The sequence below is a fragment of the Limulus polyphemus genome, unplaced genomic scaffold (genome assembly GCF_000517525.1).
Source record: "Limulus polyphemus unplaced genomic scaffold, Limulus_polyphemus-2.1.2 Scaffold1527, whole genome shotgun sequence".
In the NCBI taxonomy this organism is placed as follows: Eukaryota; Metazoa; Arthropoda; class Merostomata; order Xiphosura; family Limulidae; genus Limulus; species Limulus polyphemus.
In genome coordinates this window covers 224,414-239,011 of record NW_013667137.1, presented here as the reverse complement: position 1 = coordinate 239,011, position 14,598 = coordinate 224,414, and the positions used below count along the sequence as shown (strand labels likewise).

General features: G+C 31.8%; 1 protein-coding gene across 1 annotated transcript in view; it reads left to right on the top strand.

Moving 5' to 3' along the window:
* Window positions 1–14,598, top strand: part of LOC106463950 (1-phosphatidylinositol 4,5-bisphosphate phosphodiesterase classes I and II-like) — a gene marked incomplete at its 5' end in the record, with an annotated part of 52,889 nt that overhangs the window by 32,429 nt on the left and 5,862 nt on the right. The window contains 6 exons of the mRNA XM_022391582.1: window positions 2,614–2,735; window positions 3,394–3,521; window positions 6,270–6,333; window positions 10,711–10,809; window positions 11,886–11,962; window positions 13,423–13,518. Of these exons, the coding sequence (XP_022247290.1) occupies window positions 2,614–2,735; window positions 3,394–3,521; window positions 6,270–6,333; window positions 10,711–10,809; window positions 11,886–11,962; window positions 13,423–13,518 (586 nt within the window). The remainder of the gene's footprint in view (window positions 1–2,613; window positions 2,736–3,393; window positions 3,522–6,269; window positions 6,334–10,710; window positions 10,810–11,885; window positions 11,963–13,422; window positions 13,519–14,598) is intronic.

Below are 14,598 nucleotides of genomic sequence, written 5' to 3'. Positions count from 1 at the left end.
ATAAATACTCTGCCTAAACAACCTATTGTTACAACAGCAGAAGTCACGTGATGCTACTGGCGCATACGTGACTGAATTTCTTGAATTATTGGGGAACTCCACAAGTTTTGGAGAAGCCTCTTTGTTAGTATATAAGCCTGGAAAAAAGCCAGTAGGGTTAAGCGGCAGTAGTCACGGTGAGTTTCGAGTAATTTACGATTCTGTTTTGAGCTATTGTGTGTTTTGCACTCGTAGAGAGCAAAATTATCAAGATTGTGAATTGCTGTGATTTATAGCATGTATTATAAAAGTTGTTAAGTTTAAAGTGATGAGAAATGTACTGACTGTGGAATTACTGTGTACTACAAAGTTTGTATCAAGAAAGAATAAACTGGTTTAATCAAGAAGGGACTTGTATTGCTGAAGTTCCTCGGAAGGAATTTATTCCGGAATTTAACAAACAAGCAGATACATAACATTATCAAAGATTGTTTGTTAATGTTTGAAAATTTTTAGTACTGGAAAAGTTTCTATTCCCAGTCATCATTAACTATAAAAGGCTTATTCCCTTTGCCACTCTGTCGAGAACACTTTCACACTCATTTTTTGGTAATGCTCAACAATACACATTGTTGCTTAACAACAAAACTATCACTTGATTATTCTAAGGCCAACTAAGATGTATATGTTGAATGCTCAGTATTCATGTTAATTTGTTAGAAAGGTTTGTTTTAGATTCTTTACTTTTTTGATAACTTTGGTGGCCAGGTGGTTAGGGCGCTCGACTCGCAATCTGAGGGTCACAGGTTTGAATCCCCGTCTCACCAAACATGCTCGTCCTTTCAGCCGTGGGGGCATTATAATGTGATGGTCAATCCCACTATACGTTGGTAAAAGAGGTGCCCAAAAGTTGGCGGTGGGTGGTGATGACTAGCTGCCTTCCCTCTAGTCTTACACTGCTAAATTAGGGATGGCTTGCGCAGATAGCCCTCGTGTAGCTTTGCATGAAATTCAAAAACAAACAGACAATAACTTTGGTGATATAATAGCAAAATAGTTTGATTTAGAAGTTTTATAACATTGAGTTGTAGCCAAAAGCAAAATAAAATTTACCAAGTAGTGTTTCAGCTAAGCCTTACATTACGTTTATGTATTAGACCTAATGCTTAAATTAGACTACAAATAGGCCTATTATTACTAACGTTATAGAGTCAGTGTTTAAAAAGTTTTTAGTGATGAATAAATGTTAATTAATAAATATTCTTTTGGTATTTTTAGCACATATATTATCTACTTGTCCTTAAAACATAAAGAAATTAAACGTTTAATACTACTAAATATCTTTTATCCTTTGTACAGCTGAATGAGTTGAAAATTTGTGTTGGAATGTTCTCACTATGTATTCTAGAATACAGTGAAAAGGCTCAATATCGCTATTTAAGTCTCTTTCAGAGAGTATACATATTTTTGTTCGTGATAACATTTCATTTTTCTATGTAGTTTTTACTAAGAATATGGTGATTAAGGAATTACTTTGAGACTGATGAAATAAGTGAAGAGTAGGTGCATTTTGGAAGTACAGATAAATTCGTTTTAGTTAAATTTTGTAATTTTCATTATACATTCAACAATGGTTTCCTCTCATTTTTGACGAGCTTTCATTCTGGTGTATATTATAAACTATATTGGTGAATAGCGTAATTCAATATTAAGTAGTTTTAATGTATAACTTCCATGCCCAAAACTGGTTGTAAACAGCTTATGCATAGTTGCACCAGTGTACAAGCTCTTAATTGATTTACTAACTGGTTTGTTGTTGTTAATATGCTAGTTTTTCACTTACCATTGGATGAAGAGCTGGAGAGGTTGGTATCCTCAATGCTATTTGGGAGTTACTATTGCATTTATTCTCTTCCAGTATTGTACCTTCTGTAATTTCTAGATCTGGTACAATATTACCTTATTTGCTTTGTTTTTATTAAGGTGTTACAGGTATTCATTCTGTGTATATCTAGATCCACACAAATACACATTTGGATAACACACACACACATACATATATATATATACTTAGACTGGCCTTAATTTACATGCAGTTTCACATATAAATTTATACTTCTGTCATAAAGCATGAAAATAAAAAATAAACATATTTTTATTGATATGTATGCAATTATAGAGTAATAATTAAGGAATTTAGAGTGAAGTCTTTGAAAAAACTACAGGTGCCGTACTTGATCTCAGTTAATTTAAGGGCTCTTTTCTCTTATGAATTTGACCTTAGTGCATATCCAATCTTTGTAGTTCATAATTTTCTTTAGAATATTAACTTCAAAAAGACATAATGTGCCTAGGAGTGGAGTACCATACTACATGACTCTTAAATAAGAAAATAATAAGTGTCCAAAACAGTTTATTTCACATTATTTATTAAAAATGATTTAAACCATTTTAGATCTACCATGAAAATTTTAATTCAAATACTCAGTGTTTAATTTATATTTTAAAGAAATTTTTTAAACCACCAAATCACAAGTTTTCATTAACTTTGAACAATTGTACAGAATATTTAGTCATTTATTGTTATGCAGAAAAAAAATGTATGATATGTTTCATTGAATAATCTATCTCCAGAATCTGAAGAAGCCAACATCAGTGCAGAAACCATTGAAAAGATAAAAGAATCAAAACTAGTACAGAAAATAAAGACCAAGATAGACAGAGATCTTGCTCTTTTGCATAAAAAGTTTGAAAAGGTTTGTATCTCTGAATAAATAAAAACTCGCTGTTTCCTTAAGTAAGGAAGTTAGTATTTCTGGATAAAAAAGTTTTGTAAGCATATCAGTTACTATCTGTGGATTCAAAACATCAATTTTTATGTATATAAGAAAGTCATCTTTGGATGTAAATGTAACCTATTGTTTATTTTAAGAAGGTTAATATTTTCGATGCAATAACTTAAATATGAAATTTAGTTAAGTATCTCTAATAGAATAAGACTTTTATATCAAAAAGTAGTATCTTTGATTACATAAAACATATTGTTCTGTTATTTAAGAAAGTTTATGAGAAAGTTAGTATATATGATTCATTAAAACTATGTTATTACATAAGAAAGTTAGCACCACGAACTTTGAAACATAAAACATACTAGAAATCTTTGCCAATTTCTTATTGTGTCAGTGGTTGAACAGAATACAAACATAATGATTTTTTTTGTTTCAGTGACTGACTTATGAAGTCAATATTTGTTCTATGATATGGAAAAACAATGGTTCATTTTATTTTAGTTTCATACAGCTCATCTTGGGTATTTCATTTTGTAGGTTTATGAAAAATAAGTATAACATAATTCTTTATTTATTTATTGAGTATTTGACATTAATACATCTTAACATTTTCACTTATTTTTAGTCACGAGAAAAAGAGAAAGAACTCCAGCAGCAAAAGGAAGAGAAACTCTTTCAAGCCCAGATAAAATTGAAATCTCAGATTGCTAAGACTCATACAAAGCAAGTGAAAAAAGGCTCTGCTACAAATGTGTAAGAAAACATTTACTAACTTATTTTACATCTTTTTTTTTTTTTTAGCTCTAGATTGTTAGTCATATACATTGTGCTTGAAAACTCTAAATATTCAATTCTGTAGTTTGAACGTTTCTTAAATCACTCTAAACTGTTAGTTATGTCCATATGTTTTGCTTGAAAGCTTTAAATATTCACTTCTGTAGTTTTACACATCTGGTTATTCTAAACCATTGAATAACTTTTGTATTCAATTAATTTTTAGTGTGTTCTAAACTGTTAACTATGTCTGTTTTCCTTGGATGAAAAAATGAATATTTAATATTAATGAATATTCTGACTGATTTATGTTAAATTCAGGTTTACTTTGTCATTTAAAAGTAACTCTAATTCTTAGAATTCATTCATCATTTGCACATTTGAAAATGATAAAATCTCCTTTTAATTAGATCCTATGATTCACTGGTCATAGATGGGTGTTTTTGTCCCTGTCCTTTAGTTTACATTTCAAAAATTGTAGTTAAATTGGAGTAAAGGTAGCACTGACTATATATGGATGGCTTGGTTTGTTCATCAAAATGGTATTTTAAATATCACTTCAATAGGTCATCAGCACTTTACAATACTATACAGCAATTCCTTTTATAACAATATCTATGTAATAACTGAGTCACAAGTTCTGATATTGTCAGTAAATATCATAGCAAACATTTTGAATTTCTTGTTCTTCGTCCTTCTGCTTTTTTATTATTATTACATGATAACTCAAAAGCCAAAACAATGGTGTCAACCAATTTCACTGAGATGACATAGTTTCAAATGGAGTATCTGCTTTTATAATTATTATTATTGTTCTTAATAACTAGTAGTAAGTTTTAAAAAAAAATGATATTTCTAGTGTAAACAAGGTTATCATTATCTTTTAAATTTAGCTTTCTTACAGATATTTGGTGTTCCTTTCAAAAGCTTAAGCACAGGGTTAAACATGAATTACCAGACATAATAGATAAACAACAAATATTACAGTTGGAACCTCATTGTATTTAGAACTTGGCCATAATTAATCTATTGAAACACTGCATTAAAAAACAACAACAAGCAAACAAGTAAAGAAAAACTTTAAAAAAAAGATGTAAATGTAGTGATGGCTAATATAAATCCTTCAAAAAGAATGTAAAGAAGATATTATGGATGGCATTTTCATCATCCTATGATGTTGGGATGATGAAAATGCTATCTCTACTATTCTTTTTGGAGGTATGATATTAGCCATCCCTACATTTACTTCCTTTCTTGAAACATTTTTTCATTACTTATATAGCTTTCCTTGTACAATTTTAATCTTTCTAAATTTTCTCTAAACTGTCAGTTTTCTCCAAATGTCTTGTATAAAAAATTTTTATACACGTTTATGTACTTTGCATCTTTCTAATGCAGCTTTAAACTAAATGTTATTTCCATCTACAACAGATGAAAATTCTGAATATTCACTCAAGTAATATTATGTAATAGTAAATTGTTAGATCCATAAGTCTTGAATAAAATCTTTGAATGCTAACTCTTGCAATTAATTCGTTTGGAGTGTAGCTCTAAACTGTTAGCTATGTCCATAAGTCTTGATTGAAAACTTTGAATTTTTAACCCTTGTAATTAACTTGTTTGTAACATAGCTCTAAACCATTAATAATATGCATTTCACACATCATGGGTGTAAACTTTTAAATATTCGTTTATGTAGTTTTATGTGAATAAAAATTGGTGATTGCTTTTTAAAGTGTCTTTACTGCAGTCTATTCCATTGTTAATATTCTAGCTTTATGTTCTTTTGTGCCTACCTGCTACTCTGCAAACTGTCTGAATATGCTTAAACATTGTGTGGGTAATGTGTAATTTGACAATAAGGTCAAACTGAATCTAAGAGAAAATAAAAAAAATGACATAGAACATCATCGCCTCATTAATTGTTTTTATATTAAACCATTGTGAAAATACACTTTCTAATTCTTAAATACCTTGTATTTCACAGAATGCATGACATTAACCTTCAAATATACTCAAAACTAGACTAGAATCCTTCATATATTGACAAGATTTTATACTGATATTACATAAAGATTATCTGCTTTTCATCCAAGAATATCTTAGAGCCAATTCTCATCTTATAAAACAAATTTTTATGACCCTTAACTTTAGATGAAATTAGCCTATGATATTCTAGTTCACCCTGGAGGTACTCAGTTTTGTTTTTTGTAGTAGTTTCAAAGGTCAAGAAATTCCTAGCATGATTACATGGTGAATTTCTTAATTGAGTTCCTTGAATTGATATGTATGTATTGTAATATCTGACTTTTTGAATACAGTCTCTTAAAGAGTATTAAAACTGCTTATCAAAAGTATCACCATAACATATATCCATTGTAAAATTTTCTTTTGCCCATTTAGAAAGTTTGTGAAGGATATGAAGTCAAATGTGGATTTTTGAAATGTATACTTTATATGAAGATATTTCATTTGACCCAAAGTTAAACAAATTAGAAATATGCTAAGTCTATTTGACACATGCCCTTAACCTTAAAAAAGGCACATGTATGACCTTGTCAATCCAATGTCATGGAGGTCATGGTCTACTTTTGTTGAATTTTATAACATTGTACTATAACAACTATAATGTGAAAATAACATAATGCTTTCAATGTTAGAGTTGTTACCTCTTCTTTCATTATTAACACTAATTTCTTATATCAATCTATCATGTTAACATTACAGCCACTTACTTAAAAGGAAGAGTGAAGCTGATTTAGAATCAATATTTGTTCAACACCAAAGTAAGGTAAGTTTAACATGGGAATTGAGTGTTATTTGAATACATTATTCTGTAGTGTATTAAATATAACAAGCCTAACAAATGATTTAATTCTTTTAAAGTTCTGTTGAAAATGTGTACTATTAGAACATATTTGTAGTACCTTTTACAATTCATCTTCAAAAAGTTTAAATTATTTTGTTTAGTTATTAGTGGAGTATCAGACATGTGAATGGCAGTAGTTTATTTGTTCATTTTAGAGCAAAGCCACATTGGCCTATCTGCTGTGTTTACTGTGGGGAAATGAACCCTGGATTTCCGAAATGATACTACCTTCCCTCACCGAAAGCTATCTCGACCTTGATTTGCCCTCTAAGCATTGCTAAAATTTTTCAACAGTGCACCAGTCTTTCATACCCCTTCAATTTTGCACCATTGCAGCAACATGTGCTAATCATGTGACTACCTTCAACCAATCATACTGCGCCACCTATAATAGCACAATCCTCACTTTTTTGATTTGCATTCTACTAGTTTAATTTGTTCTCCATGTGACTACAAGATTTTGATTGTGCTTGATTTCCATTGTTTCTACTTGATTCTTTTAGAAATGTTTCTCTTTCTGAATTCTACATTGTTCATATTAATTGGAGATTTAATATGGTGGATGTTGAAATTCCCGCCATAAGTAGAATACTAGTCCCCGGTCTCAGGGTTGATGATGTCTGCTGGGAAAGTTCATGTCTTATGTTCGGCCAACGATTTTTGCTTTCATGTTACGATTTTTGTGAAGAGGAATATAACTACTGTGTGGAAATTGTCTTTCTATGAAACTTTCCACCTGTTACCATGCCTCCACATAATCTGTTGGGTTTGGTTAGTTTTTCAGTGTGTATTTCTCACTACCTGTAGGTATAACCAATTTCACTGACTTTATGTGAGATTGTGTGGATGGACCTGATTTCCACACTCGATAATTTAGGTCATTCATGTGTTTTCTGCCCTCTGGGTAGGTTAGATTTTTATACTTCTTTTACCATCTAGGTTAATTTAATTTAAACTTGCATTGGAATTTGATTATTCCTGTTTTTGTTTGCACTTTACTTCTTTTCACTGTTAATGTTAATTTGTTTATAAGTTCCTTTTTCTTTACTACTAGTCACGTCTAATTGGGGAATCGATTAAACTTTGTTATTGTTAACTGGATACCTATTTATTCTCATGCACTTTAGGGTCAGTTTTATTTTTGTGTCCTTTGTCTTATAGATTCTTTGGGTGGACTTATATGTTCAATATTTAAGGGTCATTTATCTTCTAAGTTCCTTTAATGGTTTTGTACCTTAGGTGTTACTTATTGTTTTCTGTTTTAGGTCAAATTTAATAGATTTACAGGTTTGTTATTTTTATGTACTTTGTAGACTTTACACATTTCTACGTTTTGTTAGTTATGAGTACTTTCTCCCACTATGTTTAGTTTTTGTGTTTTTGGCTACACTTAATGACAGTTCCGTGGGTTCTACGGGTTCTTTCTGTGGGTTGCTCCCTTCCATTTTGCTCCCCCCCCCTATCCACTTTCCAGATCTCCTTCCATCCTCCTCGGGATTACGCCTTGTCTAATCATCTTGTCGAGTCTGTTCGAGACCTACTACACAAAGGAGATATCGAGTGGGTGGTACCCACTCAACCAGGATTTTACTCCCATCTATTTGTTGTCTCTAAAATACATGGGAGATGGAGGTCACATCATAGCTCTTTCCTGGCTGTTTTTTTTATCTGGAGACACCTCACTTTACTCTGGAGACCTGCCTTTCACTTTGGTGGGTTTTTTTGCCCTAATGTTACATCATTTTTCTTCAGTTCATCCACAAGTGTTCTGCTTTCCAGTTCTGTACATTGCTGTTTGGTCTTTCATCAGTTCCATATATGTTTTGTTTAGTGGTATGCTCTTTTGCACATCATCTTCACTTGCTGGATCTTTGGACTCTCGATTACATGGATGATTGGCTCTTCACGTACCCAGTCAGTCACTCACACTTGCTTATTTCTTCGACAAGATGCTTGGGTGGGTTTTTTCATCAAGTTGGAGAAGTCCTTTATTACCTCTTTCAGTATTGTATTCATTTAGGAGTTCTCTTCACTTCGCATCTCAGTTGAGCCCAGCCTTCTCCACTTTGGCTCTGGGATATGGAGCAGGCAGTCATGAAGGCTCTACCTTCTTCTCCTCTCTCTCTCTGCATGAGATAGTCTCTCTCTTTTGAGGTTGTGGGTTTACTTGAAAGCTCTCATTCCCTTAGGTCTGGTGCAGATGCTTTCCCTTCATTGGATGTTTTTTGCCATCCCATCTCTCTTCCACCTGGAATCAAGGCCAACCTTGCATGGTGACTTGACAAATGCTTCCTTAGTAAGTTTGGGGAGCTTACTTCGATTCCCCCACCAGGTTCTCCCCACTGAGTGGTCCCTTCATCCTTTGGTTTTTCTGTGAGTGCATCTGCAAGATGCTTCCATTGGAAGTTCTCTGCCTGGATGGACTGTACTTGACATAATCTGATGTATACCAAGGTGTTGCCCCTGAATGTTTTGCCTGGGCTGACAACACCTGGCTAGCTTAATATAAATCCCAGGTGCTTCCCCTGGATGTTTTTTGTCTGGGCAGACCACACTTGTCGATCTTACAATCTTATGCAAAGAGTTTCCACTGTTGTTTATGATGGACCACACCTGGCATAATCTGACATATCTGAAGGCACTTCTCCTGGATGTTTTTGCCCGGGCGGATCACACTTGGCCTATTCATATACATTTATGGTCCTTTAGCCCTTACCACATATTCTTATATCTGATTCCAGGCACCTTCTTGAAATCTGACTATGACTGTGTCATATCCTTATGCTTGTTACATAAATGGACATTTTACGTACTATCTGTTGTCTACAGGTGGAATGTATGGAATGTATTACATTACATGGTGCCTGTTTATTAATTTCTGCCCCATGTGTCTTACTTTGTTCATTACTGGGTGAAGAGAATATCTGTTCCAGAAGTGGTCCTATACCCCACAGATGTGCCTCCTTTTATAATTGTGGCACACATGTTCTATCACTAAGGTTGTTCTCCACTTGATTGATTACTTTTGCACCTTCACTGGCCCCTCCACCTTTGCAATGTGGGGTTCTAACCTCTGGGGGAGAAGAGGTAGTAACGTTTTGGAAGTTAACATTTTCTAACATTGAAAATGTATTTCCGATAGGTACTTATCTCATCTCACCCACTTTCCACCCTTCCTCTCCACTGATTGGCCAGTGTTTCTAATTTGTATCTGCCAATTCTCTAAAATGAGGATTGTACTGCAATGGTAGAAGGAGCTACCTGTGCTATTATAGGTGGCACATTATGATTGGTGGAGGGTAGCCACATGATCAGCACATGTTGCTTGCAATGGCACAGAAATGAAAAGGTATCAAAGACTGGTACACTGTTGAAATATTTTAGCAATGCTTAGAGGACAAATCAAGGTCAAGATAGTTTGGGTTAGAGGAGGTAAGTATTTATCAGAAATACATTTTCAGTGTTTAGTGTTGTAAGTCCGAAAACTTACCACTATCACTCCAGGAGGGGCAATTAGTAATAGCAAAATATCTCACAGAGACATTTCATTCACCAACATGTACTTTTTTATGTTTATTTTGTTTTTGAGTGTTTCTGTTAGTTTTTTTAAATTGAAAACAGTACTCCAAAATTATAAGAGAATTATTTTCACATTATTTATGTAGATTCTAGAAACCATAAATATTTCTTACATTCATACTGGTAAGATTTTTTATTATCATTCTTTACATCATTTACAAATCTGTTGCATTATTACTATGGTTTCACAGAGACTGGGATTAATAAGTTAGTCTAACATGCTTTAGTGTCAGCCAGTTATTACTGAACATTTAACTGCAAAGTGCAAATACCTAATATTTTTCTTTTACCTGTTTTTTTATCTATTGTTTCACATTTCATTATAAGTAGATTCCTGTTTTAAGTGTCACCATCTTGTTTGCTTTGATAAGCAATCATGTCATTATTAATAACAAAAAAAATCTGTAATTAGTGAAAGGATATTTACAAATACCCACATACTTATGTAGAGTGATTGCTATAGTTGAGTGCACTGCTACTAAATAGATGTATAATTGTCTTCCACTTTTTTTAACTGTTGTGAAGACAATAGTTATTAATAGAATTTTTTTTAGAATATGTAGTGTGGATAACCTTCCTCATCAACTTTGTTACAACTGGAGTAATGATAAGAATTCATAATATGTATGTGAGAATCATGCTTATCTAGCTACTATGGACTTAGTTCTAGAATATTCTTTAAACACAATTTAAAAAACATGCTTTTTATATGGACTGTAGATAGAGGAACTTCGGAAGACCTTTAGTCATAACTTCCTTTCCTTGATCAAAGATCAGTTCCGTGCAGAAATGGACCTTCAAAAAAAATACCATGAACCTGTGAATATCTTTTTATATATCTCTGTAATGTCATTTATTGGTGTTCTTTAGCCAGTACTTTTTGATTAAAATAAAACATATGTTTGGAATGATACATGTATCTTACTACTCTGAAAATTAATTTAAAGTTTATAACTTTTAATTATGTCTTTGTTTTTTTCATAGCAAATAATTTTATCTTTCTATGTATTTTATCATTTCTTATTTACTATAAGAATTTTTAAACTGTCCCGGAATCTAGTAACAAAATACTTTTATGGAATTTTTGTGCATCACAAGAGTAATCATGACTTTATGGTGATACTCTATTTGTAAGTTATTATAGTATTTTTATAATGCTCTAAAAGAAGTTTGTTCAGAAATGACTAAGCCGAAATTTTTTGGTTGCAATGAAGTAAGCCAATACTTCAAAATTTAATGTATGATTACTTTTAAAATCTTGGGAAATTAAATGGATAAACTATAAAAGAATCTATAGATTTTCTTCATTTTATCTGATTGTTTAACTTTATCCTACTTGTGTTTCTTTCTCGCAATCTGTGTGTCTCGGGTTTGAATCCCCGTCACACCAAACATGCTCGCCCTTTCAGCCATAGGGGCATTATAATGTGATGGTCAATCCCACTATTCATTGGTAAAAGAGTAGCCCGAGAGTTGGCAATGGGTGGTGATGACTAGCTGCCTTCCCTCCAGTCTTACACCTCTAAATTAGGGATGGCTAGCGCAGATAGCCCTCGTGTAGCTTTGCGTGAAATTCAAAAAACAAACAAACATTAAACAATTTGGGACTCAATAAAAAGTCCTATTCTGGGGTCCATAGTATGGCTTGAATTTTCTTTAATCTTTGCGATAGGGGTCCCCTTGGTTAGGGTCTCCCATGCAATTGCATCCTTTGCACTCCTCTTATACTGCTCCTGCTAGTTTCAGTTCCAAGACAGAAGAAAAAAGATGTTCCTTAGATCACTCATCAATACTATCTAAGATTACATCCCCAAAAAAAATAAAAAGTAAATAAACGAAATAAACAAATAAGTGTTTACTGACCAATCATAAGAAGTAATGCCTGTGTTTTGTAGTTATATCTTGCAATTGAAAAAGCTACCCAACTATCTCAGGCTGAACAACTACAGATGTTGCAGAATCTGCATGACAGGTGAGATATGTCATATTGTTCATAAAATTAAAACTTTATTGATGCTACTACAGCTCCAGTATAAAGAGTAACTAAAAAAAAAAGTATTCTTAACTAAACACAGTTTGTTTTCCAAAGAAAAAGAAAATTGTGTTCCAAGTATGCAACAAATTGTTATAGTTCAAAAATGCATATCTATCTGTCTATACTTGTATATTTACATACATGCTATTAATATATAAATATTTGGAGATTTAATTACATTTTATTGGGGAAATTCTTTACACTAAGTATTGTAGCAGACGTAAGTATAAAATTATTTAATAAGTTTCAATATGTTGACCCCTCTAGTAGTGAATGGTATAAAACTAAGCTAATTTGAAGATAAACAAGTAATAAAAAGAATAATTATGTGTAAATACAAAATTAATTATAAATGGCTTAACTGATGCAAATTAACTTCCTGAACTGTGATTTTAAGAAATGAACAAAGTTACCTTCTAAAACTTAATTATTGGTATTTTTTATAACCAGCTACTTTAGATTTAGTGTAATCTCAATAAACTGTCAGAGTGAATTTTGAGTAGTAGTCAGTCAGTTTTTAGTAAGCACTTGATTTTGGGGTAAATAGTTTGGAGGAAATAAGTATAAGTTAGATGTGATATCAAATCAGTATTGAATTTTTTGTTTTTATTAAACATTTAAGAAATGTTAACTACTGTACTGGTAATGACTTTTGTTGGATTGTTTGAGATGTTTTAGGCTTCATGTTTAAGTTTCTATAATAAAAGAAGACAAATGAAGAAATTGTATGAGTAAATTACTTCTTTCACATATAACTAAATGGAAACCTTTTAAACATGTAAAACATTCATAGAAATTACACTTGTATATGTGCATTTTGTTGCATGGCTATTATATGTGTTCATAACAATTATTTGTGCTCATTCATCAAAAAAATAGTATTACTTTAACTTGTAAAGTGCAGATGTTCTAGACACCTCTTTGAGAAGCTTTTGAATGTTATAAAAAAGTTATTCATTCAAATTCCAAGGTGATGGTGTTGTCTAAGGCAGAGAGAAGGAGATATTTTGCATGTATGATTAAAGCAGTACTTTTATTATAATAACTTGCATCTTACATAGATATTTGGGTTTACTGCCCCTGATTAATTGTGCAAAACATGAATTTCATCTTACATGAGCTTTATTTTATATTTAAACAACAAATATATGTGATATATATATAACCTATGATCCACACTCATTTATGTCTGTATGTCATAAGTGACATTATTTTACTTGTATATGATACTTTAATATGTATGTATACAAAAATATGTTTGTAATATGTCTTACTTTTCATGCAAGATCTTTACCACCTTTGAGATTTTAACCTATTCTTTTATTTGATTGTTGTTTTTTTAACCTTTTTAATTCAATATAAAGTGAGAAGTTTAAAGCAGTATATTTTCTATATAGGGAAGTTAGTGATTTAATGAAGAGGTTAGAAACACAGAACAGAGAAGAGATTCGTAACTTAGGGAAAAGTCACAAAGACAAGAATGAACTGGCTAGGTATGACCCAGATTTTTTTTCTACATTATATTTGTGGGAGATTTAGCCTTAAGAAAATGAAAACTGCAAGGGATTTATAAAAACTTCTATTTACTGCAACTTCTCTGCCCCTATATCATAGCCTTCAGCTGGCAACTGTAGACAACATACTGACAACTATTACAAGAAGGCTAAACATGTACAAAAAACTCAGGTTTTAATGTGATAAAAAAAGTCAAGAATAGCTTCACTTATTAATCATTAACAAACCTAATTATGAGCCTTAAATTACAATTAAGAATTAGCATAACTTGCTCTGACAAGAATGAAAGTCTTTAAACTAAATTGTGATATAACATTGCAGCAAAACTGCCAATAATTTTAGTACTCTAACCTTCAATTGCCTGCTACAGATTTCAATAAACTTCAGAAAATCAAAAGATTCAGTTTTGTACATCTCTCAGTGTTTGTTATTTTCAGCCAGGTTAGTTTAATATTATTGTAGGTTTATTTACATAGGGATATATTTAATTAATCTTTGAAAATATGGTTATTTCCTGTTTCATATTGAGAATTTGGTTACAAAACCAACAACAGCTGTTGCAGGTTGGTAGTTGATCCAGTACTTTGAGAGTCACCATTGCATACTACTGCTTTTACTTATCAGTATGAAAACAACTAGGATCATGAATAAAGTGCTTGTGATAGTGTGGCATGATGATCATGAGAATAATATTTCATTATGGATTATTTTTGGAATTGAATGGGTTTTTCATTGTTTACTCTTTACATGATTAAATCATAAACATACAATCCATAAAGAAATAAATGTAAGAAATGGTGGACTAGCTGTACAAGCTAGCTTACCCTTCACACCATTTGGATATTATCAAAGAGATGGTAAAATGTCATAAGTATTCTTCAGATTATATAAACATGCATATATATTATTCATTGCCTAGTTATAATACTACTTTTGATTTCAGCTTATTTTATTTCAAACACTTAATTGGTATATATACGAGGCCTGTGAGAAAAGTATCCGACCTTATTTTTTTTTGTGATAACCTGATGGATTTGAACCAAGCGCGTTTGCATGAG